Source organism: Hemitrygon akajei, unplaced genomic scaffold (assembly GCF_048418815.1).
Source record: "Hemitrygon akajei unplaced genomic scaffold, sHemAka1.3 Scf000139, whole genome shotgun sequence".
Classification (NCBI taxonomy): Eukaryota; Metazoa; Chordata; class Chondrichthyes; order Myliobatiformes; family Dasyatidae; genus Hemitrygon; species Hemitrygon akajei.
This window is the reverse complement of record NW_027332025.1, coordinates 720811-748374: the sequence shown is the minus strand read 5'-3', so window position 1 is coordinate 748374 and position 27564 is coordinate 720811. Positions and strand designations below refer to the sequence as shown.

The 27564-nt window shown below is 44.8% G+C and overlaps 2 protein-coding genes across 5 annotated transcripts in view; both read right to left on the bottom strand.

The window, feature by feature from the left end:
• LOC140723824 (uncharacterized) overlaps positions 1 to 27564 on the bottom strand; it is a 746760-nt gene that overhangs the window by 376466 nt on the left and 342730 nt on the right. The window lies entirely within an intron of this gene.
• Positions 26 to 19132, bottom strand: LOC140723827 (uncharacterized). 4 transcript variants are annotated; one of them, XR_012097972.1, is made up of 4 exons: positions 18922 to 19132; positions 13127 to 13303; positions 2371 to 4841; positions 26 to 2118 (listed from the first exon to the last, which is right to left on the bottom strand). XR_012097972.1 is itself a non-coding variant. In XM_073038373.1 (3 exons), exon 3 carries the CDS (start codon positions 4439 to 4441, stop codon positions 3083 to 3085), a length of 1359 nt encoding a protein of 452 aa, XP_072894474.1. In that variant the 5' UTR covers positions 4442 to 5293; positions 13127 to 13303; positions 18922 to 19132; the 3' UTR covers positions 2151 to 3082. The 4 variants fall into 4 exon arrangements, 3 of the variants coding, with proteins under 3 accessions (XP_072894474.1, XP_072894473.1, XP_072894475.1); XM_073038373.1 differs by lacking the exon at positions 26 to 2118 and having other exon boundaries at positions 2151 to 5293; XM_073038372.1 differs by lacking the exon at positions 26 to 2118 and having other exon boundaries at positions 2151 to 4841.

The following is a 27564-nucleotide window of genomic DNA, read 5'->3' as shown; positions in this document are numbered from 1 at the left end:
TGTGACGCTGCAGCCTGCTGAAATATTAATTCAAGATTCAGGGTTGTTTAATTCCATTTCCAGCAGACACATGTAAATGATGTCGAAATAATTATTACTCCGGCTCCAATACAGCACAAAAACACAATAGTAACAACATATATCCACAGTTTATATACTGTGCACGGACTGATTGTATTTTCATAAAGTGACACTCGGCATAGGATGCCTGCATATAAGATGACAGACAGGAAATGATAAAGTAGAGGTGTTTGGTGGTGTGGAAGGGTGGGTTAGAGGGTAGAGATATTTATCAGCTTTACTGCTTGGGAAAAGTAGCTGTCTCAGAGGCTGGTAGTCCTGGTGAGGATCCTGCGCATCTACCCACCAATGAGAGTGAGATGAATAGTCCATGAGTGGGATGGGTGGAGGTAGATTGTGAAAATTAGATTGGTGCTTGATCTCAAGAGAGGGCATTTGGAAAATACTAATGAGATGCTTTTAGAATACCTTGTAATTGTGCCCTCTTGAGAAATGTTGATTCTGGATTGGGTGTTGTCCAAAGAACCAAATTTGATTAGGGAACTTACGGTAAAGGAACCATGTTGACGCTGTAATCATAACATGTTACAATTCACCCTGCACTTTGAGAGGGGAAAGGTACAACAAGATGCATCTTTATTAGTGGAGTGAGGGGAACTACGGAGGCACTGGAGAGGAGATTACTAAAGTTGATTGGAAGGGGACACTAGCAGGGATGATGGCAGAATAGCAATGGCTGGAGTTGCTCCACTTGACAGCCTCAAAGTTGAAGAGAAACACATATTATTCCAACTGCATAGCTCCAACCTGAAGGCATGAATATCGATTTCTCCTTCCAGTAAAAAAAAATCACAGCTCATCACCTTTCCTTCTACTTTCCCCCGAGTAACGTAACTTTACACATTCTGACCACTGACATTTGGGACTTCGATACTCCTGCCAGCATCTTGCAAAGAGTACGATACTGATTCAGTACATCAGCCATCACCTTGCATCCCCACCCCATTACTACCTCTCCAGCATCATTCTCCAGTGGTTTGATATCTATTTCTGCCTCTCTTTTACACTGTATGTACCTGAAGAAAAAATGATATTCTCTTGAATATTAGTGGCTAGTTCAGCTAAGTATTCCATCTTTTCCTTTTTAATGATTTTAGTTGTATTCTGTTCATTTTTAAAAGCTTCCCAATCCTCTAACTTCCCAGTATTTTTTGTTCTGTGCACTCTCTTTGTTTTAAATGTTGTCTTTGGTTTCTCTTATCAGCCATGGTTTTGTCACCTTACCTTTAGCATACCACTTCCTCTCTGTGACTTCCGAATTGCTTCCAGAAATTCCAGCCATTGTTGCTCTGTTTTAATCCCTGCCCGTGTTCTTTTCAAATCAATTTTGACAATGTTTTCTCTCATGCCTCTCTAATTCTCTTTATTCCACATCTGTCTTTAGTTTCTCTTTCTCTAATGTCGGGGTGAATTTGATCAGATTAAGATCACTTGTCCCGAAGGGTTCCTTGAACTCAAGTGACCTAATTAATTCCGGTTCATTACAACACCCAATCCAGAATAGCTGATCACCAAGTGGACTCAACCACGAGCTGCTCTAAAAAACAAACATCTTGTAGGCATTCTAGGAATTCCTCCTCTTCAGACCAACACCATCCTGATTTTCCTAATCTCCTGCATGACAATCCCCCATGACTACTGTAACATTGCCCTTTTGGCACGCATTTTCTATCTCTCATTGTAATTTGTGGACCACATGCTGTTTTGGGGTCACTATACAATTCCCATCAAGGATTTTTTTTGTACATTTGCTGTTCTTTAATTCTACCCACAGATTCTACACTGCCCAACCCTATGCCACCTCTTATTTAATGATTTTATTTAATATTTTACCAACAGAGCCACACAACCCAATGGCCGGCTTGTTATTTCACTAAACATATAAATATCTGGGAAACAGGAAGACCTGCAGATGCAAGAAATCAAGAGAAATTCACACAAAGTGCTGGAGAAGCTCAGCAGGTCAGGCAGCATCTATGGATGGGAAACAACATTTCCGGCCATGACCCTTCACCGGGACTCGTGATAACCACGTATCTGAAAAATCAACAAGCAAAGACAATAGAAAGTAGTGCAATATTGGGAAAACCTTTGACAAAATTTATTTCAAGGCTTTAAAAAACTGCCGAACAGAGCTCAATAGTTAACAAATACAACAAAGGCAATAAACACTTCCATCAATACCGACAGTGACTTTTTTAAATGAAAATATCTTAGTCCCATTTCAATCAGTAAAATTTACAAAGATAAGTAAGAACTGAAATGATAAGTTTAGAAAAAACTACTTACACTCAAACCCACTGAGATTAACACGACCTTGGACAGAAGGAGAAACAGGAATAACACACATGAGAAAAAAATCACATAAGACCATAACACAAAGGAGCAGATTCGGCCATTCGGCCCATCGAGTCTGCTCCACAATTTCATCATGAGTGGATCCAATCTGCCCTTTAGTCCCATTCCCCCACCTTCTCACCGTAACCTTTGATGCCCTGACTACTCAGATACCTATCAATCTCTGCCTTAAACACACCCAATGACTTGGCCTCCACTGCTGCCCGTGGCAACAAATTCCATAGATTCACCACCCTCTGACAAAAAAAAATTCTCCGCATATCTGTTCTGAATGGGCGCCCTGCAAACCTTACGTCATGCCCTCTTGTACTAGATTCCCCAGTCACTCTTGAAATTCCATTCAGCAATGGGGATAGAAAAATATCCAGCCTACAGCTTATTGAAACTTTCTCCCTAATGTGAACCCGGTCGTGTGTTACAAGGTTAGATTACTGAGTGAATCCCTTCCCATATTCACAGCAGGTGAACGGCCTCTCCCCAGTGGAACACAATGATGCAGCCTTGGTGGAGACGGTTGAGAGGATCTCTTCCCAAAGCCTGAGCAGATGATCTGTGGTGTGAACTCGCTGGTGTTTTAATAGATGAGATGATCGTGTGAATGCCTTCCCACATTCGCAGGTCGACGGCCTCTCCCCAGTGGAACTCACTGGTGTGCCAGCAGATCAGATGACTGAGTGAATCCCTTCTCACAATCTGAGCGGGTGAAATCCCTCTCTGCAGTGTGAACTGACTGGTGAGTCACTAGGTGAGATGATGTGGTGAATACTTTCCCACAGTCTGAGCAGGTGAACGGCCGCTCCCCAGTGTGAACTAACTGGTGTGCTTGTAGGCTACCTAACTGTGTGAATCCCTTTCCACAGTCTGAGCAGGTGAACGGCCTCTCCCCAGTGTGAACTCGCTGGTGAGTCTGTAAGTTGGATGACTGAGTGAATGTCTTTCCACAGACTGAGCAGGTGAATGGCTTCTCCCCAGTGTGAACTGACTGGTGTCTCCATAGGTGAGCTGCCTGAGTGAATCCCTTCCCACAGTCTAAGCAGGTGAACAGCCTCTCCCCAGTGTGAACTCGCTGGTGACTCTGTAGGTTGAATAATCGAGTGAATCCTTTCCCACAGTCTGAGCAGGTGAACAGCTTCTCCCCAGTGTGAACTTGCTGGTGTCTCTGTAGGTTAGATGACTGAGTGAATCTCTTCCCACAGACTGAACAGATGAAATCCCTCACTGCAGTGTGAACTGACTGGTGAGTCACTAGGTGAGATGATGTGGTGAATCTCTTCCCACAGTCTGAGCAGGTGAACGGCCGCTCCCCAGTGTGAACTAACTGGTGTGTTTGTAGGCTACCTAACTGTGTGAATCCCTTTCCACAGTCTGAGCAAGTGAACGGCTTCTCCCCAGTGTGAACTCGCTGGTGTGTCTGTAGGTTGGATGACTGAGTGAATGTCTTCCCACAGACTGAGCAGGTGAATGGCTTCTCCCCAGTGTGAACTGACTGGTGTCTCCGTAAGTGAGATGCCTGAGTGAATCCCTTCCCACAGTCTGAGCAAGTGAACAGCCACTCCCCAGTGTGAACTCGCTGGTGACTCTGTAGGTTGAATGATCGAGTGAATCCTTTCCCACAGTCTGAGCAGGTGAACAGCTTCTCCCCAGTGTGAACTTGCTGGTGTCTCTGCAGGTTAGATGACTGAGTGAATGTCTTCCCACAGACTGAGCAGGTGAAATCTCTCACTGCAGTGTGAACTGACAGGTGAATCAGTAGGTGAGATGATGTGGTGAATCCCTTCTCACAGACTGAGCAGGTGAACGGCCTCTCCCCAGTGTGAACTCTCTGATGTACCTTCAGTTCAGATGACTGAGTGAATCCCTTCCCACAGTCTGAGCAGGTAAACAGTTTCTCCCCAGTGTGAATTCTTTGATGGATCTTCAGTTTAGATGAGCAAGTGAATCCCTTCCCACAGTCCGAACAGGTAAACGGCCACTCCCCGGTGAGAACTCGCTTGTGAGCCATTAGGACAGATGACCGAGTGAATCCTTACCCCATAAATTCAGCAGATGACCAGCTTCTGCCCAGTGTGAACTGACTGGTGTGTCCACAGGTGGGAAGACTGACTGCATCCCTTCTCACACACAGCACAGGTGAATGGCCTTGCCCAGTGTGAACTTGCTGATATACATTCAGTTGAAATGACCGACTGAATCCATTCCCACTGTCTGAGCAGATGAATGGTTTCCCCCCTGATTAAAATGATGGACATGCCAGTAAGTCAGATGACCAAGTGAATTCCTCCCCACAGTCTGAGCAGGAAGGATGATCGAGTGAATCCCTTGCTCCATTTCTTAAATATCTGGACAGAGACAGCAAAACTATATTTGAGATTTCCGTAGACAAATTTCTTGTCATTTGTAACCTGTAAAAAGATTTTAAAAATCCATCAATGGGTGCAGGACAACATTTCAGATCACGTGAGTTGTCAAGGTGTGAACTGACATCACACTGTTACAGTGAAGTTCAACACAATTTGGATGGAGAAATCATCTTCTAACTGGGCACAGTGCTGGTATCTGGAATGAGCATTGAACGCTCTGATGCTCTTCCTGTCTCTCTAAGAATGGGGCATTTCTGCCATCTCCAATCTGTGACTTGGCTCAGTTTGACTCTCTCCATTGGTATTATTCCCTGTTCCCACTGAGCTGCATGGGTGCCTGGCCCCACAGTAACTGAAACACTCTCACACAAATAGCCGGCAGTGTATTCCACGCACCCACCACACTCTGTGTAAAATACTTACCCCTGACATCCCCTCGGTATCTACTTCCAAGCACCTTAAAACTATGTCCTCTCGTGTTAGCCATTTCAGACCTGGGGAAAAAAAACTGGCTATCCACACGATCAATGCCCCTCATCATCTTATACACCTAAAAACGGCTCAAAACATAAACAAGGAAAATGTACACTGCTTTGAGGATTTCTTAGAAGTATACAACATTATGAGGGTATAGATAGGATAAATTCAAGCAGCTTTTTCCACTGAAGTTGTGTGGGTTGACAAACAGAGGTCATAGGTAAGTGGGGAAGGTGAAAATTTAATGGGAACATGTGGAAAAGCTCTTCACCGGTCGTGACAGTGTGGAATGAGATGAATATAAGTAGTGAAAATGAGCTCAGTTTCACCATTTAAAGGAAGTTTGGATGGGAGCCTGGATGGTAGGGGTATGGAGGGTGATGGTCCCGGTGCAGGTATTTGCATTAGACAGCTTAAATGTTTTTTGGCATTGACTAGATGGGCCAAATATCATGTTTCTGGACTGAACTTCTCCATGTTTCTGTGATAAAGAAGCTGGCCAAACTTGTTTGGATGGGAAAAGGTAGGAGTGACAACGGAGCAGCAATGGCTGGAGTTTCTGGGAGCAACTCGGGAGCTGAGTGATCGATACATCCAAAAGAAGTGGAAGCATTGGAAAGGCAGGAGGACATATCCGTGACTGAAATGAGAAGCCAAAGCCAACATAAAAGCCAAAGAGAGGGCAAACAAAAGAGCAAAGACTATTGGGAATCTTTTAGAAACCAACAGCAGACAACTTTAAAAAAAAAGCCAGATGAGCTCAGAGCATGGAATCCTGATATTGTAGTCATTAATGAGTCTTGGTAGCACCCAACAGTCTGAGGCATTTGGAGGAACAAAATATCCGGGGCCTCAATATCTCTTGAAAAGCAAGGTTCCCTGCACCTGTTACTTTTCAACTTTTATTTTGACAGGCACATACAATCTCCACATCCTCAAAATTTCACTTCTGAAGGCCTCCCACTTACAAGAACTCTGTTGCCAGGAATGAGCCTGTTCCAAACCACACTTGTCAGATGTTTCTGATACCATCAAAATTGACCTTTCTCCAATTTAGAATCTCAACCCGTAATCCAGACCTCTCTTTTTCCATCTTTACTTTGAATCTCATGGCAATATGATCACAAATTCTGTCACCAGCCCTGGATCATTTCCTAACAGCTTATTGTTCACTTCTATATCAGAGATTCTACATACTGATTAAGGGCACATTTGACAAACTTTACCCCATCTAGTCCTTTTACAGTATGGGAGTCCCAGTCAATAAATGGAAAGTTAAAATCACTTACTGAATCAAACTTTGTTTATTGGCATGGTCCGCAATCTCTCTACAAAGTTGTTCCTCTAAATCCCTCAGACTGTTGGGTGCAACCAAATTCCAATAATAGCTACAATATCATAAATCCCTGTCCTGAGCTCATCGGGCTTTCCTACGATGCTTCTTGCATTGTGATATACACAGCTCAGCACATTCATCACACTATGCTCAATCATTTGATTGCTGACTCTATCCGAGGTCTGAACAACATCTGACTGGTGTCAAGAAAACAAACTCTCCCTCACTGTCACAAAAACAAAGCTGATTGTGGATTACAGGAGGAATGGAGACAGGCTAACCCCTGTTGACATCAATGGATCAGGGTTTAAGAAGGTGAACAGCTTTAAATTCCTCAGCATAAACATCACCAAGGATCTCACATTGTGTGTACATACCGGCTGTGTTGTGAAAAGAGCACAGCAGGCCCTCTTTCACCTCAGATGGTTGAACAAGTTGGGGACGGGGACCCAAAATCCTGAGGACATTCTACAGGGACACAATTGAGAGCATCCTGACTGGCTGCATCACTGCCTGGTATGGGAACTGTGCTTCCCTTAATCGCAGGAAATGGCAGAGAGTGGTGCAGACAGCCCAGCGCATCTGTAGATGTGAACTTTCCACTATTCAGGACATTTACAGGGACAAGTGTGTCAAAAGGCCCAAAGGATATCGGGTACCAAATTCACCACAACTACAAACTGTTCCTGCTGCTACCATCCAGGAAACGGTACCACAGCAAAAGTACCAATAGGCTCTGGGACATTATCTTCTACCAGGCCATCAAACTGATTAATTCATGCTGATACAATTGCATTTCAATGTTATATTGACTGTCCTATCTACAAACTATCTATTATATATTACTATTAATTACACATTGCATATTTTGGTGAAGATGTAATGTAAAGATTTCTACTCCTCATGTGTAGGAAGGATGTATCGAATAAAGTCAATTCAATTCAATTCACCCTCTCCACTATCTGTTCTGTCATTCTGGCTCCCATTTCCCCTGCAACTTATTTTAACCACATCACCCTCTCCACCCACACTAGCACTAGCATGCCTTACCACTTGGATATCAGTCCCCTCTTGTTCTGTTCCCCTAACTAATGAATCCCCTATCACCCCTTTGACTTTTCTCTGTCAGGTAATCCCCTTCACCACCAGTTTCTAAAGTGGTCTACATTTTGTTGTGTTTGATGGGCACAAGAGTACTCTGCAATGGCTATTTAACCTCATTCCCCTTCCTGACTCTCTCCCAGTTTCCTGTGTCCTGCACCTTGGGTGTAACTCACCTCTCTTCATGTCATATCTATCTCCCCCTCCAACTCCTGGATGATCCACAATTCATACACTTCCAGTTCCAACTCCTTAAAGTGCTGGGTTACAAGCTGCAGCTGGATGCACATCTTGTTGGTGAGGGCATCAGGGACACTGGAGGTCTCCCCACCTTCCCACCAATGTCCCCTCTAATTTGTAATGACCAGTGTGCACATAAATCATGTACTGTGCATTTTTTTTACCCAGTGACATGTGCATAGTGAATTTTATACAGAGAGGTAATTAGTTTCACAGCCAGCAAATCACTGTTGATAAGTACTTTGATCTCCCGAGTTCGATCAAATTCATCTGCACTCTCTCACAACCTATGTAGCAGGCCTGTAACGGGTAATGAAGGATTTTCTCACCAAAGCTTTTGCACATGTCCATATGTGGTTTGCTTGCTAAATTATGCTTTAAAAAGTCAGATTTGCAAATATTACTCCAAGTCTTTCCACTTGCAAATTCTCCAGCACCTCTTGCATTGCCACAATACATACAGGTAACACCAGTTTCTATATTGGACATAAATATTTCCCCTGAACCCTCTTGAGGAATTGAAGATATATAAAAAAATTCATTTTGAACATATGTAACCTCTGGCTAGAAGAATAATTGGGACTGAATAGGAATATTTGAACCGAAGTAAACACTGTCTTCAGTGGTTAGCCAGGACAGGCTCATAACCAGTTCTCTGTGGCTTGCAGAGAGTCACACTGAGAGATGATAACATTGTATACTGTACCGTTGTTAGTTGATACCATTATACATTGTACCCTCATTTGAGTAAGGGGAGGAGGACTTGCTGATAAGGGCAGGAATGAACATCTGTGTAATTAAGTCAGGGCCTTGCAAAGGGAATAACTGATAAGGACTGGACAGTACATCCATCCATAATTAAAACCTCGATATAGCAAACTCTGTTAAGATTTGCAATTAAGATTTGTAATTAAGATTTGCACCAACACACTTGGTGGGCGTACCAGTTCAAATAACATCTTGCAATTGTAAGCATGGGGTGTACTATGAATAAATATACGGCTGTAACCCAAGTCAGTCGACTTGTCAGATAGTGGCAGTGCTTACGTGCCTTCCCTTTGACAACAGGGGCTCAAACTCCTGCAGGAGAATGTGCAATAAACTGTGGTGTCAATAAGAAGCTGGTCTCTCGAGTTTTATTCAGATTCAGCTTTAACATTTGGCATCATGAACAGGATCTCAATATACAGAGTACCAAGCAGACGGGCTGAGTAAGCAGCTGAACCACTCTGGGGACTGTGGAGACTGACAGGGTGCCCAATAGGTATTTTACATTTGTCACTCACTGTCAGTTCCTTTGGACGTACGGTGCCTTGCCCAAGGCTGATCACATACCTTGACAGGATCGGGAAAAAAATCTGTCAGGAGGCTCATATAAGGTAGGCAAAATTTTACTAAGTGGCCAGGAGGCGTTACTGGGTAAACTTTACTAAATGGGCAGGAAGCAGACAAGTCAGGTAAATTCATCAATTGAGCAGGAGGTGCCTGCCAGGTAAATTTATCTGATTGTTAATTGAGCAGGAGGCTTTGTGCCCGATAAATTACTTAGAGATAATCGGTCAATTGCAGTCGATTGATACGAGTGTGCCAGGACAGCCCTACACAATTTTCTGTGAGAGTTTTCCAGACAAGGAAAAAAATTTGCAAATGATGAGTGCAGAACTGAGTAAGAAATTGGGGAACAAAATGTGGCCACGGGTGGAGGGGGGTGGGGGAGCCTGGGTTATTACCTCATGAGAACAAGCAGTAAATCTGATATGGAAAAAGAACTGAGGAAAGAAGTGGAAATTGTTGAAAAGGGAATGGAAGGAAAAGGCAGATGTAAAATGGAACTTTGCCAGCTATGCCACTGATGGCCTAGTAGCTTCAGCGTTGGACTTCGAGGCGAGAGGTCTCGAGTTCGAATCCAGCTGACTCCCCTGCACACTTTCATCTGTGCTGGGTTAGAGCTGGTGAACAAAACAACTCACCCAGCAGAAGGCAATGGCAAACTACTGCTGTAACTTGCCTTGTACATGATTTCCCAACACCACACAGCGGCGTGGAAGGAAATCCTCGGCTAACTGGAAAATATTCCGGATGTGACATACCTTTAAAGTGGAACAGTATATTATCAGCAAGTTGGGGGAATAATGCATGTGAGAAAGGGATAGAGGTATGAACTGCAGAAGGAATGCCAAAGGTTGGGAGACGCTAAAAGCGGAGCGTGAATGGGTGGATGGGCGCCGAAAACGAGAGCAGGAAAAACAACGTAAGCAAACCAAGGCCGGCCCAGATAGGAGGGAAGGGTAGGGACATCAGTCTAAAGTTTGAACTGATAGGGAAACATGGGATTCCGAACCCATGTCTGGCATATTGACCCTGGATATGATTTGTGGCCTGCTACGGCACTTTCACAGGAGACCAAGCCTTTAAACTGGGGGGACAAATACCCATTAATAATGATTTACTGCTCCAATGCTTACAAAGTTAGCCAACATTATTAATACAAATAATATGGATTGGCCTGACAATGACCAAAATCGAATGTGACGAGCTTTGACATATTATTGGGACCTGACTTTCAAATCCAGATCAACCCCGGAACTAATACTCTCCTGTTTGATTCTTACTAAGAGAGAGAGGGGGGCAGAACTATTTGACTAGGCAGCATGTTTACACTTGCTCGCAGCTTGTTTTATTTAGGCAAGGACAGTCACAAACACAGTCAGCCAGAGAGAAAGAAAGAAGATGGAAGGTTCGAAACAAAGGACCTAGTGGCCAAAGGTCACCTATGCCCACAAGGGTGGGTTGATTATTGATTCAGTGTATACCGAATGTGTGATTGTCACTTTGTTTGATCCATTGGAGTGGATCTGTTGGTTTGGGAATATCCTGTGAGGACCACTTGTGCTAACCCTTGCCTGGGGGTGATAATTCACTTGAAGAGGTACCCCTGTGAACAATCACTGTTGGTGATGATTCATATAATCCATCTGGGGATTTTGTTGGAGTATCTCGTGGCTACCACTTTTGTTAACCCTTAGCTGGATTCGGGTGTGTTATGTGGTAAACACTTGTGAGAAGGGATATTCTGTGGAAATCACTGTCAGTAATACTTTGTGTGTTGGATCTGGATTGGGAGTACCTTGCAGAATCTACCTGTGTGTTAATCCTTGCCTGGGTGGTAGTTCCTTCTGGAGACAGTACTCCTGTGATAAGCTACTTCTGATGATAATTCGTATGTGGATTTAGAACAACGACGGATAAGACCTACGGCGACTGTTATCCTGTTTTACCACTGTGGAATTAGTGGAATTCAACGTAATTGCCTTCTCTCGACATTCACCTTGGATTACAAATATCTCTCTCTCGTCATTGATTCCGTGGATGAACTGAATTTCATACTTTATCATCTCAAGACTTTCAGCTTGGTATTCCCTGAGCTCAGTGGTTTTGGAGTTATATTTACACTTATGTGTACTCATAACACTTTTAAACTTTTGATTATTTTGCTTAATTTGTTATATTATAAGTAGATACTAATAAAGACAGTGCTTTTAACATCAAAACCAGAGTCCAGGTGTGGTCTATAGCTGCTGGTTCATTTAAACTGTTATGGGTGCGTAACAGTGGTGTTTGTGTTTATGTCTTTAAGAGGGCTCACCCCAGCACCCAGGGGCCCCTATGTTAACACCTTTCTGTCTCTCTGTCACAACTGGGCCAAGCAGGTAGAACCAGGGGCCTGCTGGGTTTGTGCCAAAATTCCTCAGTATGGTAAAAGTATGATTCAAAAGTCAGTAATCCTGCTCAACTAGAGTGAGGAACTCTCAGCCTGGGCTTTTTCAAATAACACCCAGGGAACAGAGTGAGGAACTGTGGTCCAGTCTCGAGATGACTGTGGCTGTCAATGTTTTGAGGGATGGTATCTCAGGCCCCCACCAAACGGAACTTCCGACACTGGGAAACATGCATCTTGGCCATACCTGCAGGAGCCCAGCAGCGGAGAGGAGTAACTGAGACTGAGTGATTTTGGATGATCGCTTTTCTCTCCTATGGAGTAGCCAGGAATTCACGAGAGATAATCAATTTGTCTACAAGCACTTGAGGAGCTGGCCACAATACTGCAGGGGCCCTGACAGAACACAGGCCCAAGTAACAGAAATATCCACTGAAATGATTGCAATCTGGCAAACAGTCGTACAGAATCGTACAGCTTTAGATTGTATCCCAGATGAGAAAGGGGGAACCTGTGCTGTTATTGACACAGAATGCTGCGCCTATATCCCTGATGAGTCTACTAACGTTACATCCCTCTCCGAGCACACTGCCAAGGAGACTGACAGCATCAAGAGAGTAGGGCAGGATTTACATGGGTTCACCGAAGGGTCGAAATGGTGATCTTCGAAGGCCTGTTCGGTAATATGTGGGGCATGATATTGCATTATGTCCTAAAAGTTGTACATATCATTGTTATAACTACTGATGTATGCCATTTATACCCACTGAGAAGTCAAAGCTGTACTCGATTGCTTTCTCTGTAAAGGAGGGAATGATAAAGTATGTAAAAGGGTTAACACTTCGTTAAACAATAGCAGCCTGTTTTTCTGAAAGAAACTGCTGATGATCAACAGATGTACTAAGCCATGCTGAGCCATATTTCTTCTTGAGGGTAGCTAGCTAGGGTTTCAGGATGCTTATCTCCTTGTGCACTCATGTGCAGAGTTAAGACAGCTTCAGTCTGTTCTGTGTGTGCAAGCCATTATGACTATTTTGTAACATCTTTAGGGGCTGTCATAGTAAATAACTTTTGGCTCCAGCCTGTCTTGTGTAGGGAGTATCTGGACAGATATATCTGTGGTGTGAGGGGAATTCGTGGATTGGGTGGGAACAGTCACAGTCTGTTCCTGTCTGAGTGACTAACTGAGTGGGCCCCGGGTGCTTGAAATAAAGAGTTTGTACTATACAGTCTCTGAGTGACTTAATCCGGATTCGACTTCGACAGAATGGGAGTGGTCTTAAAGGGCTGGGCTGCTGGAAGCAAATTACCAGACCGGGACTGATTGCAACTGTGTCTGACAGAAGCATAACTGGTTATTCTGGGCACATTCAGTCTCCCTCTAACTATTTCCTACCTTATATTTTACAGGTATGTAATGTCCAAAGGACCCGTGTTTGAGTAAATGAGACTCACCAAACTTTCTCATGACTGAATCACTGGGAACTCTGAGTCTCTTGATGCAGACCTGTTCTCTCCAGTTGCTGTTCTCAGTCCTCGGGACAGTTCACTTGTTGCTGTTCCCTCGTCATCAGCCGTGGTTTGCTTCCAGTTGGGGTATTTCTTCCAATAAACCTCTCACCGCAGGTCTAACTTTAACCAGAGAGATAATGAAGCTCGTTAACATTAAAAAAGAGAATCAAACATTTCTGCTTAATGTTACTAAGAACAAAACTCACTGAAATTTAAATGTTGAAGGCAGATATAATGATCTCAGTGAACAATCATTTATTGTCCCTCACACATCACAAAATGATATGGGATAAGGAGGAGCCATCATTCAGTCAGGAACAGAATTAGGTGATTTGATCCATCTGGTCTGCCCCACCATTTAACCACAGCTGATTTTTATTCCAACACCATATTCCTGTCTTCCTCCTGTAATCCTGAGCTACTCACCAATCATGAATATATTAATCTCTGTCATAAATATACCCAAATGGCAGCCTCAACCAACCTCTGCGGCAACAAATTCCACAGATCAGACATCTTTTAGCCAAAAAATTCTTCTCATCTCAGTTTTAAAGGGAGGAAGCATCTTTATTCTGAGACCGTGCTGTCAGATCACAAACTCTACTTCTAATGGAAACATCCTCTCCATGTCCACTGTATCCAGGCTTTTCAGCATTCGGTAAGTTTACTTAACCATACATCCGTCCACCACCCACACCGTCCCTCTGAACTCCATCGAGCACAGGTCCAGAACCATCAAATGCTCCTCATACATAACATTGATTATTCTTCAGATTATTCTAGTAAACCATGTTAGCAGCAACTGTACTGAAAACATTTCCAGGAATAAGAGATAAATTGGTACCAGGATAATATACAGGGTAAGTTGTGGTTTCTGTACTGTTCTTCTAGCACAGAATGAGCCATTTCCATTTCTAGGTTAATTTCAGGAAATATAAACCATTCCAAGGTAAATGTAATAAAAAGAAACTAGTATTATCAGAAATGCTCAGCAGGTAAGGAACAGCTTTGGGAGAGGAACAAACTTTACAATTCAGGTTAATAATGTTTCATCAGAATGACTTCAAACATTTTCAGTTTTTATTGCAGATCTCCTGCAACTTCAGATTCTGCCTGATTTGCACCAAGTGACAGACAGGTGACAGTGAGGGGAGATTTCCAAACACAGTTTGAACACCAAACTCACGGGTCTATTTCTACTGTTGTAAAAATGGAACTGCCCATTTACTCATAACCTGTCCCTGTGAGAATGGAATGGGAACTCATCCTCTCCTCAGACTGGCAGTCATTGCTTCTAAAGGAACTCCAAAAACAAATATCTGATCCCAGACCAGAAATACTTGCTCAACACCTCATAAGCACAAGCAGCTCGATCCTCGCGTCCATTTTACCTGGATCAAAAACTATGATATCCCAGGACCCAACCTCACAGAATCACACAGCTTAATCTGCCACTCACCGACCCTGAGAGTCTCACACATTGTCCTCCCATTTCACACTGGGTAGTGCAATCGGGGATTTCCCCACAACCAATGTCCAGCTGCTCGAAATTTCTGCTTCATTGCAGAAGGACGACCATTCAGCCCCATCTGTAGAAGCACTAACCAAAGTCAAAGCCAACACAGGACTAGAGTCCAAGCAGCAACTCTCCCAGTACTCTTTGCTGATTGTAATATGATGCAGTGTGTCAGCCAGTCACAGTTCAAAAACTAGCACTCCCACACCAATGCACAACAGAACTGGTACCTGATGACCCTCTAACTTTCCAGCTGACAAAAACTGATTCAGGAAATAACTCAGTGAGGACGAAGGTGTGAAAGAATACTTCACAATGAAGACAAGAAAGATTGCCGATATATATCATTGCAGAGGTATGATACAGGGTGGACCAAGGTTGACCCAGATAGTTGATGCATGTCACTGAAGTTGGTGGGAGAGAGACTGGACAGAGGTTGAACAAGATGGGCAGGGAATGAGCAGATGGAACCAGGTGGAGCAGAAAGCAAGGACGATCAATTATGGTTCTCCAGCAATACACAGATACTGAATAAATAGTACACACTACTGCATAGAGGATCTTAAATTGACAAAGTTAGAACAAACAACAAAAACATTGCCATATATACTTTGAACCCTCACCAAATTGTTTATCAACACACCATAGAAAGTTTCCCATTTGGACACTTCATGCTTTGCACAGTAACTGCACTGCTCGTGACTGCAAGGAGTGGCAGAGACCTTTGGATCCAGATCAGTAGATCACAGAAACCATTCTCCCCCTAGAGTAGTGAAATCAAAGATCCCCACAACCTGGGTCGTTCTTTCCCATCCACCCCAATCCAGGAGAAGACAACAGCCATAAAGCTCAAGGACAAATGTGAGGAGGCTCAGGAAGTGAGACAATTTGAGGGAAGTTAAAGGGACTCAGTGGCCAACATCAGACTCCCCAACACAACATGGAGGAAGCATCACCTCACATCCGGGGACTCTGACCACACACCACATGATCTTGAGTCACAAACCAGAGGGTGGGGTAGATCTGCATTAAACAGCCTCACGTGACCTGTTGGTGGGTCTCTAATTTCAACTCTGTGGAAATAAACAGCCTGGGCTCCTGGGTTGGATCGTTCAATGCAGATTAAGTGAAATCCACATTTTTTTGAAGAGCCCAGATAATTGGAAAATAAATGAGTAATTGGCCCTCAGTTCGGCACTCACAGCTAACATTGGATCTCCCCACTCGGGATCGGTCTCAATACTCACTGATGGGAAAACGATATCTTTGGCCTGCAGACAGTGATCTGACCCCTGGCTTCCTGACCCAGGAGGGGAGGACCCTTTCCCGATCTGACCCCTGGCTTCCTGACCCAGGAGGCGAGGACCCTTTCCCGATCTGACCCCTGGCTTCATGACCCAGGAGGAGAGGAACCTTTCCCGATCTGACCCCTGGCTTCCTGACCCAGGAGGCGAGGACCCTTTCCCGATCGGACCCCTGGCTTCCTGACCCAGGAGGCGAGGACCCTTTCCCGATCTGACCCCTGGCTTCCTGACCCAGGAGGCGAGGACCCTTTCCCAATCCCGCAGACGTTCCGCTTCAGTACTGAGCAGAAAGGAAAACACCACCCAACCGGAGACAGTGAGCATGAGCGAAGAGATTGTACATCTGTGGATAAATGGGAGGGGCAAACAGGATCACGTGACTGGTGGGATCTCCCACGCCAGGCAGAGAGTCCAGCTACCAACCACTCTGTGGAAAAAGACAAACTTGCCGCTTATATCTCGTCTCACCTTAAATGTATTAGACATTTCAACCCCCAGGAAAAATATATCGTCTGTCCACACAGATTCATAATCAGGTTTATTATCACCGGCATGTGGTGTAAAATTTGTTAACTTTGCAGCAGCATTTCAATGCAGTACATAGTATAGACGAAAAAAAAACACAAAATAAAATAATAAAAATTACAGTATATGTATATCTGGGACCATTGCTCATTGTAATTGTTATAAATGACTTGGATGAGGAAGTGAAGCAATGTGTTAGTAAATTTGCTGATCACCCAAAGGTTGGGGATGTTGTGGATAGTGTAGAGGGATGTCAGAGGTCACAGCGAGACACTGAAAGGATGCAAAACTGGGCTGAGAAGTCGCAAATAGAGTTCAACCCGGATAAGTTTGAAGTTGTTCAATTTATTAGGTCAAACATGATGGCAGAATATAGCATTAATGGTAAGACTCTTCACAGTGTGGAGGATCAGAGGGATCTTGGGGTCTGAGTCCATAGGACATTCAAATCTGCTATGCAGGTTGACTCTGTGGTTAAGAAGACATACGGTGCATTGACCTTTATTAATTGTGGGATTGAGTTTAGGAGCCGAGAGGTTTTGTTGCAGCTATATAGGACCCTGGTCACACTCCGCTATGCTCAATTCTGGTCACCTCACTACAGGAAGAATGTGGAAACCTTAGAACAGGTGCAGAGGCAAGTTACAAGGATGTTGCCTGGATTGGGGAGTATGCCTTATGAGAATAGGTTGAGTGAACTCGGCCTTTTCTCTTGGAGTGATGGAGGATGAGAGGTGACCTGATAGAGGTATATAAGATTATGAGAAGCATTGATCGTGTGGGTAGTCAGAGGCTTTTTCGCAGGGCTGAATTGGTTACCACAAGAGGGCACAGGTTTTAGGTGCTGGGGAATACGTAGAGGGGAGATATCAGGGGTGAGTTTTTTTAGTCAGAGAGTGGTGGAGAGTGGTGTAATGGGCTGCTGGCAATGTTTATGGAGGTGGGCATGATAGGGTCTTTTCAAAGATTTTTGGTTAGGAACCTGGCGGCACTGGAGAAAAATTAACTTAGAAAAATAGAGGGCTATGGGTAACCATAGTAATTTCTAAGGTAGTGACATGTCAGCACGACTTTGTGGGCCAAAGGGCCTGTACTGTGCTGTAGATTTCCTATTATTCTATGAATAAATTTAAAATTGTGCAAAAAGCAGAAATACTATATGTTTTAAAAGTGAGGTCGTGTTCAAGGGTTCAATGTCCATCTGGCTATCAGATGACAGAGGGGAAGAAACTGTTCCTGTATCACTGAGTGTGTGCCTTCAGGCTTCTTTACCTCGCTATCTGATGGTAACATTGAGAAAAGGGCATGCCCTGGGTGCTGGAGTTCCTTAATAATGGACGCTGCCTTTCTGAGACACTGCTTCTAATCCTTTGGTAATCTTATAAACGTCTATTCAGTCTCACCCCAGCCGGCACGGCTCCAGAGAAAACAACATAAGATTGACCAACCTCCCGTTATAGCTCAGGCCCTCTATTCCAAGCAATATCCTGGTAAACCTCTTCAGCGCCCTCTCCAAAGCCCCGATATCCTTCAGAGAATGAGAGCGACCACAACTGTATAAAACACTCCAGATGTGGCCTAATTAATCTTATAAAGCTGCAACATAACTTCCCAACTTTTGAACTCAATGATAAAGACAACCACGCCATTTGCCTTCTTAACCACCCGATCAATCTGTGCGGACTCTTTCAGGGAGCGATGATCTCGGACTCTGATCATCAACACTCTTCAGGGTTTTGCATTTAACAGTGTACTGTCTCATACATTCGACCTACCGAGCTGCCAAGGTGATCATCACTAATCAAATCTCACTGAGATTTCTCAGGTCCTGTTGAATTTATTGCCAAGTACACAAGTACGGGAAGGTACAGGGACAGAGAAACACTGACTTGTGGCAGCATCACAGGCAAGTACATTCAGATAACACATGGAACACAAATTATACAATTCTCTGTCAGTAACAATATGGAAACATGTTTTACTTCATCGTGCTAATAGGACCAGAACAACAGGGGCTGAGCGGCGGCTCATCTCAGACGGTTCGGTGTGAATGTCTCACAAACCGGACCGATCCCGGCAGATTCTGTGAAGGAAGCGAGGCGAGGCCGCCAGTTCGGGAAAGATCATCCCCTCCCCCTTCAGGTTTCACCGATCACCTTGTGTTTCTCTCTCCCTCCCCACCTTTTATTCTCCAGTCCTGCCGAAGGGTTTCGGCCGGTAATGTCGACTGTATTCTTCCCCTAGATGCTGCCCGGCCTGCTGAGTTCCTCCAGCATTTTGTGCGTGTTGCTCGCATTTCCAGCATCTGCAGGCTTGATCTTGTTTGAATTCGGGAAAGTTGACTCACCACCCAACGTCAGACCTCCCCGCTCGGGACCGGCTTCAATACTCACCGAAGGGAAATTGTTGCTGCTGCCCCGCAGAGAATAATCCGTCTCCGGCTCCCCATCCAAGGGGGCGAGAACCCCCTCCCGATCCCGATCTCACCGCCGACCCGCTTTCACAAAGAACGAAAAAACAACACTGCCGTTCCCGGGAATGTGAGCATGCGCAATCTGCTTATTGCGTCACGGGCGTTGGGCGGAGCCTCGGAAAATGCTGACGATCCGCTGTAACACATGATCACGTGACTCGGTGACTGTTCCTCCCCCTTCACATACTGCCCGACCCACCGCCGCATTTCCCAAATTATTTCATTATTTCCCTATATTATTTCCATATTTACACCAGACACGTATTTAGTTTTTCCCTCCATATCTTCCCCGATCCCTTTCCCTCCAGCCCCAGGTCACAGAGTTCTCAGGGTTATAATTTCGATTCCCATCCCATCCCGACACACAATTCAGACCCACACAGGAAATGTGCAGGTTTCAGTTAAATCAGTCTATGTTTATAAACACTTAATTTATTAGCCCGGCCGTTAAACCGATAAAGCTCGAGCACAGCAGCACGTCGGTGACGTAAGACACCGCGCCCATCAGGGCAGATCCCGGTGTGGGGAGCCCATGTGTGACGTCAGGCGAGTGGGGGGGGGGAGAAGCTGTGTGACGTCACCTGTGGGGGAGCGCTCGTATTTAAAAGCACCTTAATGGATTTTTCGGTGGGAAAACAACATTAATCACGGGTTTCATCACTGAATCCAGTGTTGTGGGATGTAAAGTCCCCTGTTATGTGTCCGGCTGTGCCGTGTTGTTGGTGGAGTGGGCAGCGTGGTGTTTGTCTCGATTCGGGTCACAACACCAGAATTGTCAGCGGGGTCCACACACAGTGTATTAGTCAACAGAAAACCTCTCGTCCCTGCAGTCTTTGTCTCCTGGTAAACTCAACACCCTGACAGTGTGGACCATAGATACCCCTTCCTCTCAGAGTCAGGGAATCACTCAGACAGCTGATCGCTGAGAGGATTTATATTTATTGGTCATTAAAGTTCACCCAGATTCGTTTGGACGGATTTGATGTGGAATTCAGGGCGTCACAGTGAAAGGGCCGGACGGTCGAACTCTCTCCGTTGTCCAAACATCCTTCCAGGTGAGGCGACATTTCACCTGTGAATCTTCCGGGGTCGCCCGTTGTGTCCGCTGCTCCCGACGCGGCCGCCTCTACACTGGTGACATCGGCTCCTCCGCAGTTGTGCGGGTAGGGTTGTTTGGGGGGGGGGGGGGGGTGGCGGTCGACGATATTGTTCCCTTTTGTGCGGGAGGGGTGGATTTTGGGGGTTTGATGATCGGGATGCTGTCTTTTTGATACGGGGGTTGAGGTGGGAGTTTGATTTTTCTCTCTGAACGACTTTCGTGGTTTTCCGGAGAAGAAAAAAAGCTCAAGAATTGTTTACGGATACCTGCTTTGATAATAAATTAACCTTTGAACTATCCGCTCCGAGCGGGACTTCCTGGTGTCCAAACATTTTCATTCCGATTCCCACTGGGGAATGTATTGATGTTGAAAATGATCATAACATGATAAGGAATGGCTACAAGTGGCACATGCAACTCGTTCATTATCTGATCCAGAAACACGTTATGCCCAGATTTAAAAAGAATTGCTCAGCATTTTGTTTCCTTGTGAGGCATTTCATCAGTTTGTGTCAGGGCAATCTTTTGATATTGAAAATGATCATAAACCTCTGATTGCATTGTTTTATGCGGGGGGTGGAGTGGGAGTGTGGCTTTTCTCTCTGATAGATGCTGCCCGGCCAGCTGAGTGGTGGTGTGTCATTTTAGGAAGCAACAATTCTCTCTTCAAATGAATTACTGTCTAATCTTGCTGTTAACATTGTGTTTGTTACAAAGCCCCAGTGTCTGGAAGAGCTGTCACCGTCATGGACTGTTGGTGCAGATTGGGATGGCGGTGGGGTGTCAGTGACCTCTGTATCAGAGAACAACACGGGTTTCTACATCCTCCTGTGAGATATAAATGTCCTCACAGTGGGTTCGGATCAGCTGGCATATCTGGAGTTTGCAAAGGGAAAGGGAATAGGGAAGGGGCTGAGGAGAGAGAGTTTTAATCAGCAAACCATCGTCCGGGATGGAGGGGTACAGCAGCTGTCTGATAGATCGTTCTACAGTGATTGTATTTTTAAAAAATCTCACAGATGGTGACGGAGGAAGAGGCTTGCTGAGGGAGGATACCCGGAGGTGAGCAGGTCAGACACGGTATCAGGAGAGTGACAGTGATGTGATTTCCTGTGTCACGGGTACAGACAGTCGTCTCAAGTGAGGAGTTTGTGTGGAGATGCAGCTTCCCTGGAGGTGGAGGAAAGAGGACACACCAACAGGTGGAACCAGCTGTGGGAAGACATGGTTTTGTCTCCATCAGACCCTCAGTGAGATGGTTCCAGTTATAACGTGCAGGGGTGAAAGCACAGTGTTTGGGGTCTGATTTAATCACTGATTCTGACACAGTGAGAGGGTTAGTTTTGCTGTAAGGCAGCAACATTAATGGAAGAAGACACAGGAACTTCATCAATTGCCAGTTGTTTAGCCAAAGTGATCAATTTGTATGTTACCTTGACAGAAACAGATATTCCCAGTGGTGACAAAGGGGTGCAGTCTGGTTTACTTCAGGTTGGAGTGGGGTGTGGAGTTTTGAAATCAATGCCTTGCGGTGCCACCATCGTTAATTTAGCATGTCCGGAGTGGTGGATCACACAGCACGGAAACAGGTCTTTGGCCGGCCATACCTGTTCTGACCATCCACTCACTGTCTACACTGGTCCCATTTATCAGCACTTGGTTCATAGCCGACTGTATCTCGGCAGTTTCAATGCTCATCCTGTTCGTAAATGATGTGAAGGGACCTGCCTCCACCACCACCTCGGGCAGTGTGTTCCAGATTTCAGCTACCCTCTGAGTGAGAAATCTCCTCCTCAGATCCCTCTAAACCTCTTCATCCTCTGCTTAAATCCATGCCCTCTGATCTGTGACACCTCTGTCCCAGGATCGGGGCTGATATGGGCATCAGCGAGGCCTTTGATAAGGTTCGCATGGTAAGTTGCTGTGGAAAGTCAGACCACACGGGATCCAGGGAGAGATGGCTCACTGGATGCACAGTTGTCTTGATGGTAGGAAGCAGAGAGTGATGCTGGGAGACATTATTGGATTCGAGGCCCCGGCCTAGTGAGGTTCCCCAGGGTTACACCACATTGCTCTCATTATTCATTGATATTTAATTATATTTCCATTTGCACAGTTTGTTGAATTCTATGCTCCACTTGATCTTTCATTGATCCTGTTATTATTCTAAAGATTTTCTAAGTGTTCCTGTAGGAAAAACAATCTCAGGGTTGTATGTAGTGACATATACGTACTCTGATATACGTACATTTACTTTGGACGTCAACCATTATTGTCATCTGGATCAATAATTTGGTTAAGAATGTACAGGGTATGTAGAGTAGGTTTGCAGCAAGTTCAATTACATTTTTCTGAAAGATATTAAGTATAATCTCTTCACTCTGTTTTCCTCTCTGCACTCGAACACCCCCTCCCCTTACTGTCTTCCCTCTCTGCCCCGTCCTCCCTCTCACCCTGACATTGGACATACGTTCAGGGTGAATGTGAACATCCAGGGAGAGCAAGAGATGAACAACAGGGGAGGATTTAAAAGGACTGTCGTGGAACTGAATCACTGGCAGGGTCCAGCTGGCTTGAGTTGACTCACTACTGTACACTAGGTGTGTTATAAATTCAGTAAGTACCAGAGACAGAGTTGAAAATAGAACTGATTTATTTGTCTTAGACCAAGAATATTAAACTCCAGTCCCATTAAAGGTGAATGTGCAGCAGATGAAACTCCTCCCATGCCCAGTGACCAGGGTGCAGAACTGGGTGTGGTGAGCAGCAGCAATAATTGCAGAGTTCAGCACCGACAGTCACTCTCGAAATTGCATTCAGCAACGGTGATGAACAAATATCCAGCATGCAGCTTATTGAAACTTTCTCCCCAGTGTAAACCCGGTAGTGTGTCACAAGTCCTAAATGGTGTAAGGTTTCACTGCTGATGTAACGACCTCTCAGTAATGTTTCCCAGCTGAGGTAATGGTTCCTCAGTAGCAGCAATGTTTAGGCTATGACTAGAGATAACAGGGTTTTGGAGTGTGGGGCTGTCCAATGACAGAAATGTCCTTTCTTGTGAGTCTGGAAGAGTGATTTTCATGGTCTTTTGCCAGGGAGAGATGAGAAAATGCAAATGGAGAGAGTGGGCCCTTTTCCTTTTTTTTATTTGTTTTCTTTACTAACCCTCTGGTCAAAGTAAGAATTACAAAGCTCAACTGTTTAATCACATATTGTTTACTGTTATTTCAGGGTACTGATTTGTAGCAGAGGACACATCACACAACATCCATCCAAACGAGATTTCTTAAGTTTAGCCAGGCTGGGGTCTATCACCCCTTATTTTAAGCTGCTAGCTGAAGTGAGAGTTACGCAAGTTTAATTCACTGAGTGAATCGCTTCCCACATTCACAGCAGGTGAACAGAATCTCCCCAGTGTCAACAGTGATACACATTTGGTGGATTTGGCTGAGAGAATTTTTTTCCCAAAGTCTGAGCATGAAATCGGCCTCTACCCAGTGTGAACTCGCTGGTGTCTCTGTAGTTGAGATGTCCGAGTGAATCCCTTCCCACAGTCTGAGCAGGTGAACGGCCTCTCCCCAGTGTGAACTCTCTGATGTACCTTCAGTTGAGATGATGAAGTGAATCCCTTCCCACAGTCTGAGCAGGTGAATGGCCTCTCCCTAGTGTGAACTCTCTGATGTATCTTCAGTTGAGATGACGAAATGAAACCCTTCCCACAGACTGAGCAGGTGAACGGCCCTTTCCCTGTATGGGCTGACTGGTGTGACAGCAGGTGAGATAACCGATTGAATCCCTTCCCACAGTCTGAGCAGGTGAACCGCCACTTCCCAGTGTGAACTGACTGGTGTCTCTGCAGGAAAGATGATTCAGTGAATCCCTTCCCACAAACTGAGCAAGTGAATGGCCACTCCCCAGTATGAACTAACTGGTGTCTCAGTAGGTGAGGTGACAAAGTGAATCCCTTCCCACAGACTGTGCAGGTGAACGGCCTCTCCCCAGTATGAACTCGCTGATGTACCTTCAGTTGAGATGAGCAAGTGAATCCCTTCCCACAGTCTGAGCAAGTGAACGGCCGCTCCCCAGTGTGAACTCGCTGATGTAACTTCAGTAGACATGACTGAGTGAATCCCTTCCCACAGTCTGAGCAGGTGAATGGCCTCTCTCCAGTGTGAACTCGCTGATGTACCTTCAGTTTATATGACCGAGTGAACCCCCTCCCACAGTCCGAGCAGGTGAACAGCCGCTCCCCACTATGAACTCGCTGGTGAGCCATTAGGGTGGATGATTGAGTAAATCCTTTCCCACACTCTGAGCAGGTGAACGGCCTTTCCCCAGTGTGAACTGACTGGTGTACCAGTAGGTAGGATGACTGAGTGAATCCCTTCCCACAATCTGAGCAGGTGAACGGCCTCTCTCCAGTGTGAACTCTCTGATGTATCTTCAGTTTAGATGAGGAAATGAATCCCTTCCCACAGTCTGAGCAGATGAATGGCCTCTCCCCAGTGTGAACTCTCTGGTGAGCCATTAGGTCAGATGACCGAGTGAATCCCTTCCCACAGTCTGAGCAGGTGAACGGCCTCTCCCTAGTGTGAACTCGCTGGTGAGCCATTAGGTCAGATGACCGAGTGAATCCTTTCCCACAAATTCAGCAGATGACCAGCCTCTGCCCAGTGTGAACTTGCTGAGGTACCTTCAGTTGAAATGACTGAGTGAATCCATTCCCACTGTCTGAGCAGGTGAACTCCCATGTAAAATGAGGGGCATGCCAGTCAGTTAGATGATAGAGTGAATCCCTCCCCACTGTCTCAGCAGGAAGGATGATCGTGTGAATCCCTTGCTGCACTTCTTAAATATCTGGACAAAGACAGCAAAACTGGCGTGTTGTATTTGAGATTCCCGTAGACAAATTCCTTGTCATTTTTAACCTGTAAAAAAGATTTACAAAATCCATCAATGGGTGTAGGACAACATTTCAGATGAGATCACTTGAGTTGTCAAGGTGTGACCTGACATCACACTGTTACAGTGAAGTTCATCCCAAGTTGGAGAGAGAAATCATCTTCTAACTGGGCACAATGCTGGTATCTGGAATGACCATCAAACTCTCTGATGCTCCTCCTGTCTCTATAAGAATGGGGCATTTCTGCCATCTCCAATCTGTGACTTGGCTCAGTTTGACTCTCTCCATTGGTATTATTCCCTGTTACCACTGAGCTGCATGGGCTGCTGGCCCCACAGTAACTGAACACTCTGACGCAAATAGCCTTTGTTAACATGCAGATGGGAATCTCACACAAATATCTGGAAGTGCATTTCACGCACCCACCACTCTCTGTGTAAAAAACTTACCCCAAAATCCCCTCAGTATCTATTTCCAAGCAGCTTGGATGCCCCCTCATGTTCGCCATTTCTTCTCTGGGAAATTTCAACAACAGAACCATGGAACATTACAGCACAGAAACAGGCCTTTTGGCCCTTCATGGCTGTGCAGAACCATTTTTCTGCCTAGTCCCACTGACCTGCACCTGGGCCATATCCCTCCAAGCCCCTCTCATCCATATATCTGTCCAAGATTTTCTTAAATGTCAAAAGTGAGTCCGCATTCACCACTTCATCTGGCAGCTGATTCCACACTCCCACCACTCTCTGAGTGAAGAAGCACCCCCTAATATTCCCTTTAAACTTTTCTCTCTTCACCCTTAACCCATGACCTCTGTTTTTTTTCTCCCCTGGCCTCAGTGGAAAAAGCCTGCTTGCGTTCACTCTATCTATACCCATCATAATTTTATACACCTCTATCAAATCACCCCTCATTCTCCTACATTCCAAGGAATAAAGTCCTAACCCATTCAACCTTTCTCTGTAACTCAGTTTCTCAAGTCCCAGCAACATCCTTGTAAACCTTCTCTGCACTCTTTCAAACTTATTAATATCCTTCCTGTAATTAGGTGACCAAAACTGCACAGAATACTCCAAATTCAGTCTTACCAATGTCTAATACAACTTCACCATTACATTCCAACTCTTATACTCTATACTTTGATTTATAAAGGCCAATGTAACAAACATCTGGCTATCCACACGATCAACATCCCTCATCATTTCATAAACCTAAAAAAGGCTCTAAACATAAACAAGGAAATTAAACATTGCTTTGAGGATTTGTTAGAAGTCTACAAAATTGAGGGTATAGATAGGGTAAATGCAAGCAGCTTTTTCCACTGAAGTTGGGTAGGATGACAACCAGAGGTCATGGGTAAGTGGGGATGGTGAAAATTTAACAGGAACAGTTGGAAAAGCTCTTTACAGAAATGGTCGTGAGAGTGTGGAATGAGATGCCAGCACAAGTGCTGAATATGAACTCAATTTCTCAATTAAGGGAAGTTTGATAGGTACCTGGATGGTATGGGTATGGAGGGCGATGGTCCCAGTGCAGGTAGTTGCATTAGACAGCTTACATTTTTTTTTGGCATTGACTAGAAGGGCCAAATAGTTTGTTTCTGTACTGAACTTCTCCATGTTTCTGTAACAGAGAAGCTGGCCAAACGTGTTTGGAAGGGAAAAGGTAGGAGTGACAATGGAGCAGCAATGGCTGGAGTTTCTGGGAGTAATTCCGGAGCTGAGTGACAGATACATCCCAAAGAAGTGGAAGCATTGGAAAGGCAGGAGGACACAACCGTGGCTGAAATGAGAAGCCAAAGCCAACATAAAAGCCAAAGAGAGGACAGACAAAAGAACAAAAAACTACTGGGAAGCTTTTAGGAACCAACAGAAGATGACTAAACAAAAAGTCAGATAAGCTCAGGGCTTGGACTGATGATTAATGAGTCAGTCATTAATGAGTCTTGGTAGCACCCAGCAGTCTGAGACATTTAGAGGAACAAAATATCCGAGCTCTCAATATCTCTTGAAACCCAAGTTTCCCTGTACCAGTTACCTTACAACTTGTATTCTGGCAGGCACATACAAACTCTACACCCTCACTTCCGAAGAACTCACACTTACAAGTACTCCTTTGCTAGAAAAACTGCCAGTCCCAATCCACACTTGTTAGATCTTTCTGATACCATCAAAATTGACCTTTCTCCAATTTAGAATCTCAACCCATGGTCCAGCCCTCTCCTTTTCCATATTTACTTGGAACCTAATGTCATTACAATCGCTAGATACAAAGTGTTCCCATACACTAATTTCTATCACTAATGCTGGATCATTTCCTAACAGCTTATTGCACACCTCTATGTTGGGAATACTACGTCCTGATTAAGGGCACATTTGACAAACTCTACCCCATTTAGTCCTTTTACAGTATGGGAGTTCCACTCAATATATAAAAAGTTAAAATCGCTTACTATATCAACCGTTGTTTCTTAGCATAGTCTGCGACCTCTACAAAGTTTGTTTCTCTAAATCTCTCAGAGTGTTGGGAGCAACAAAGTCCCAATAATGGCTACAATATCA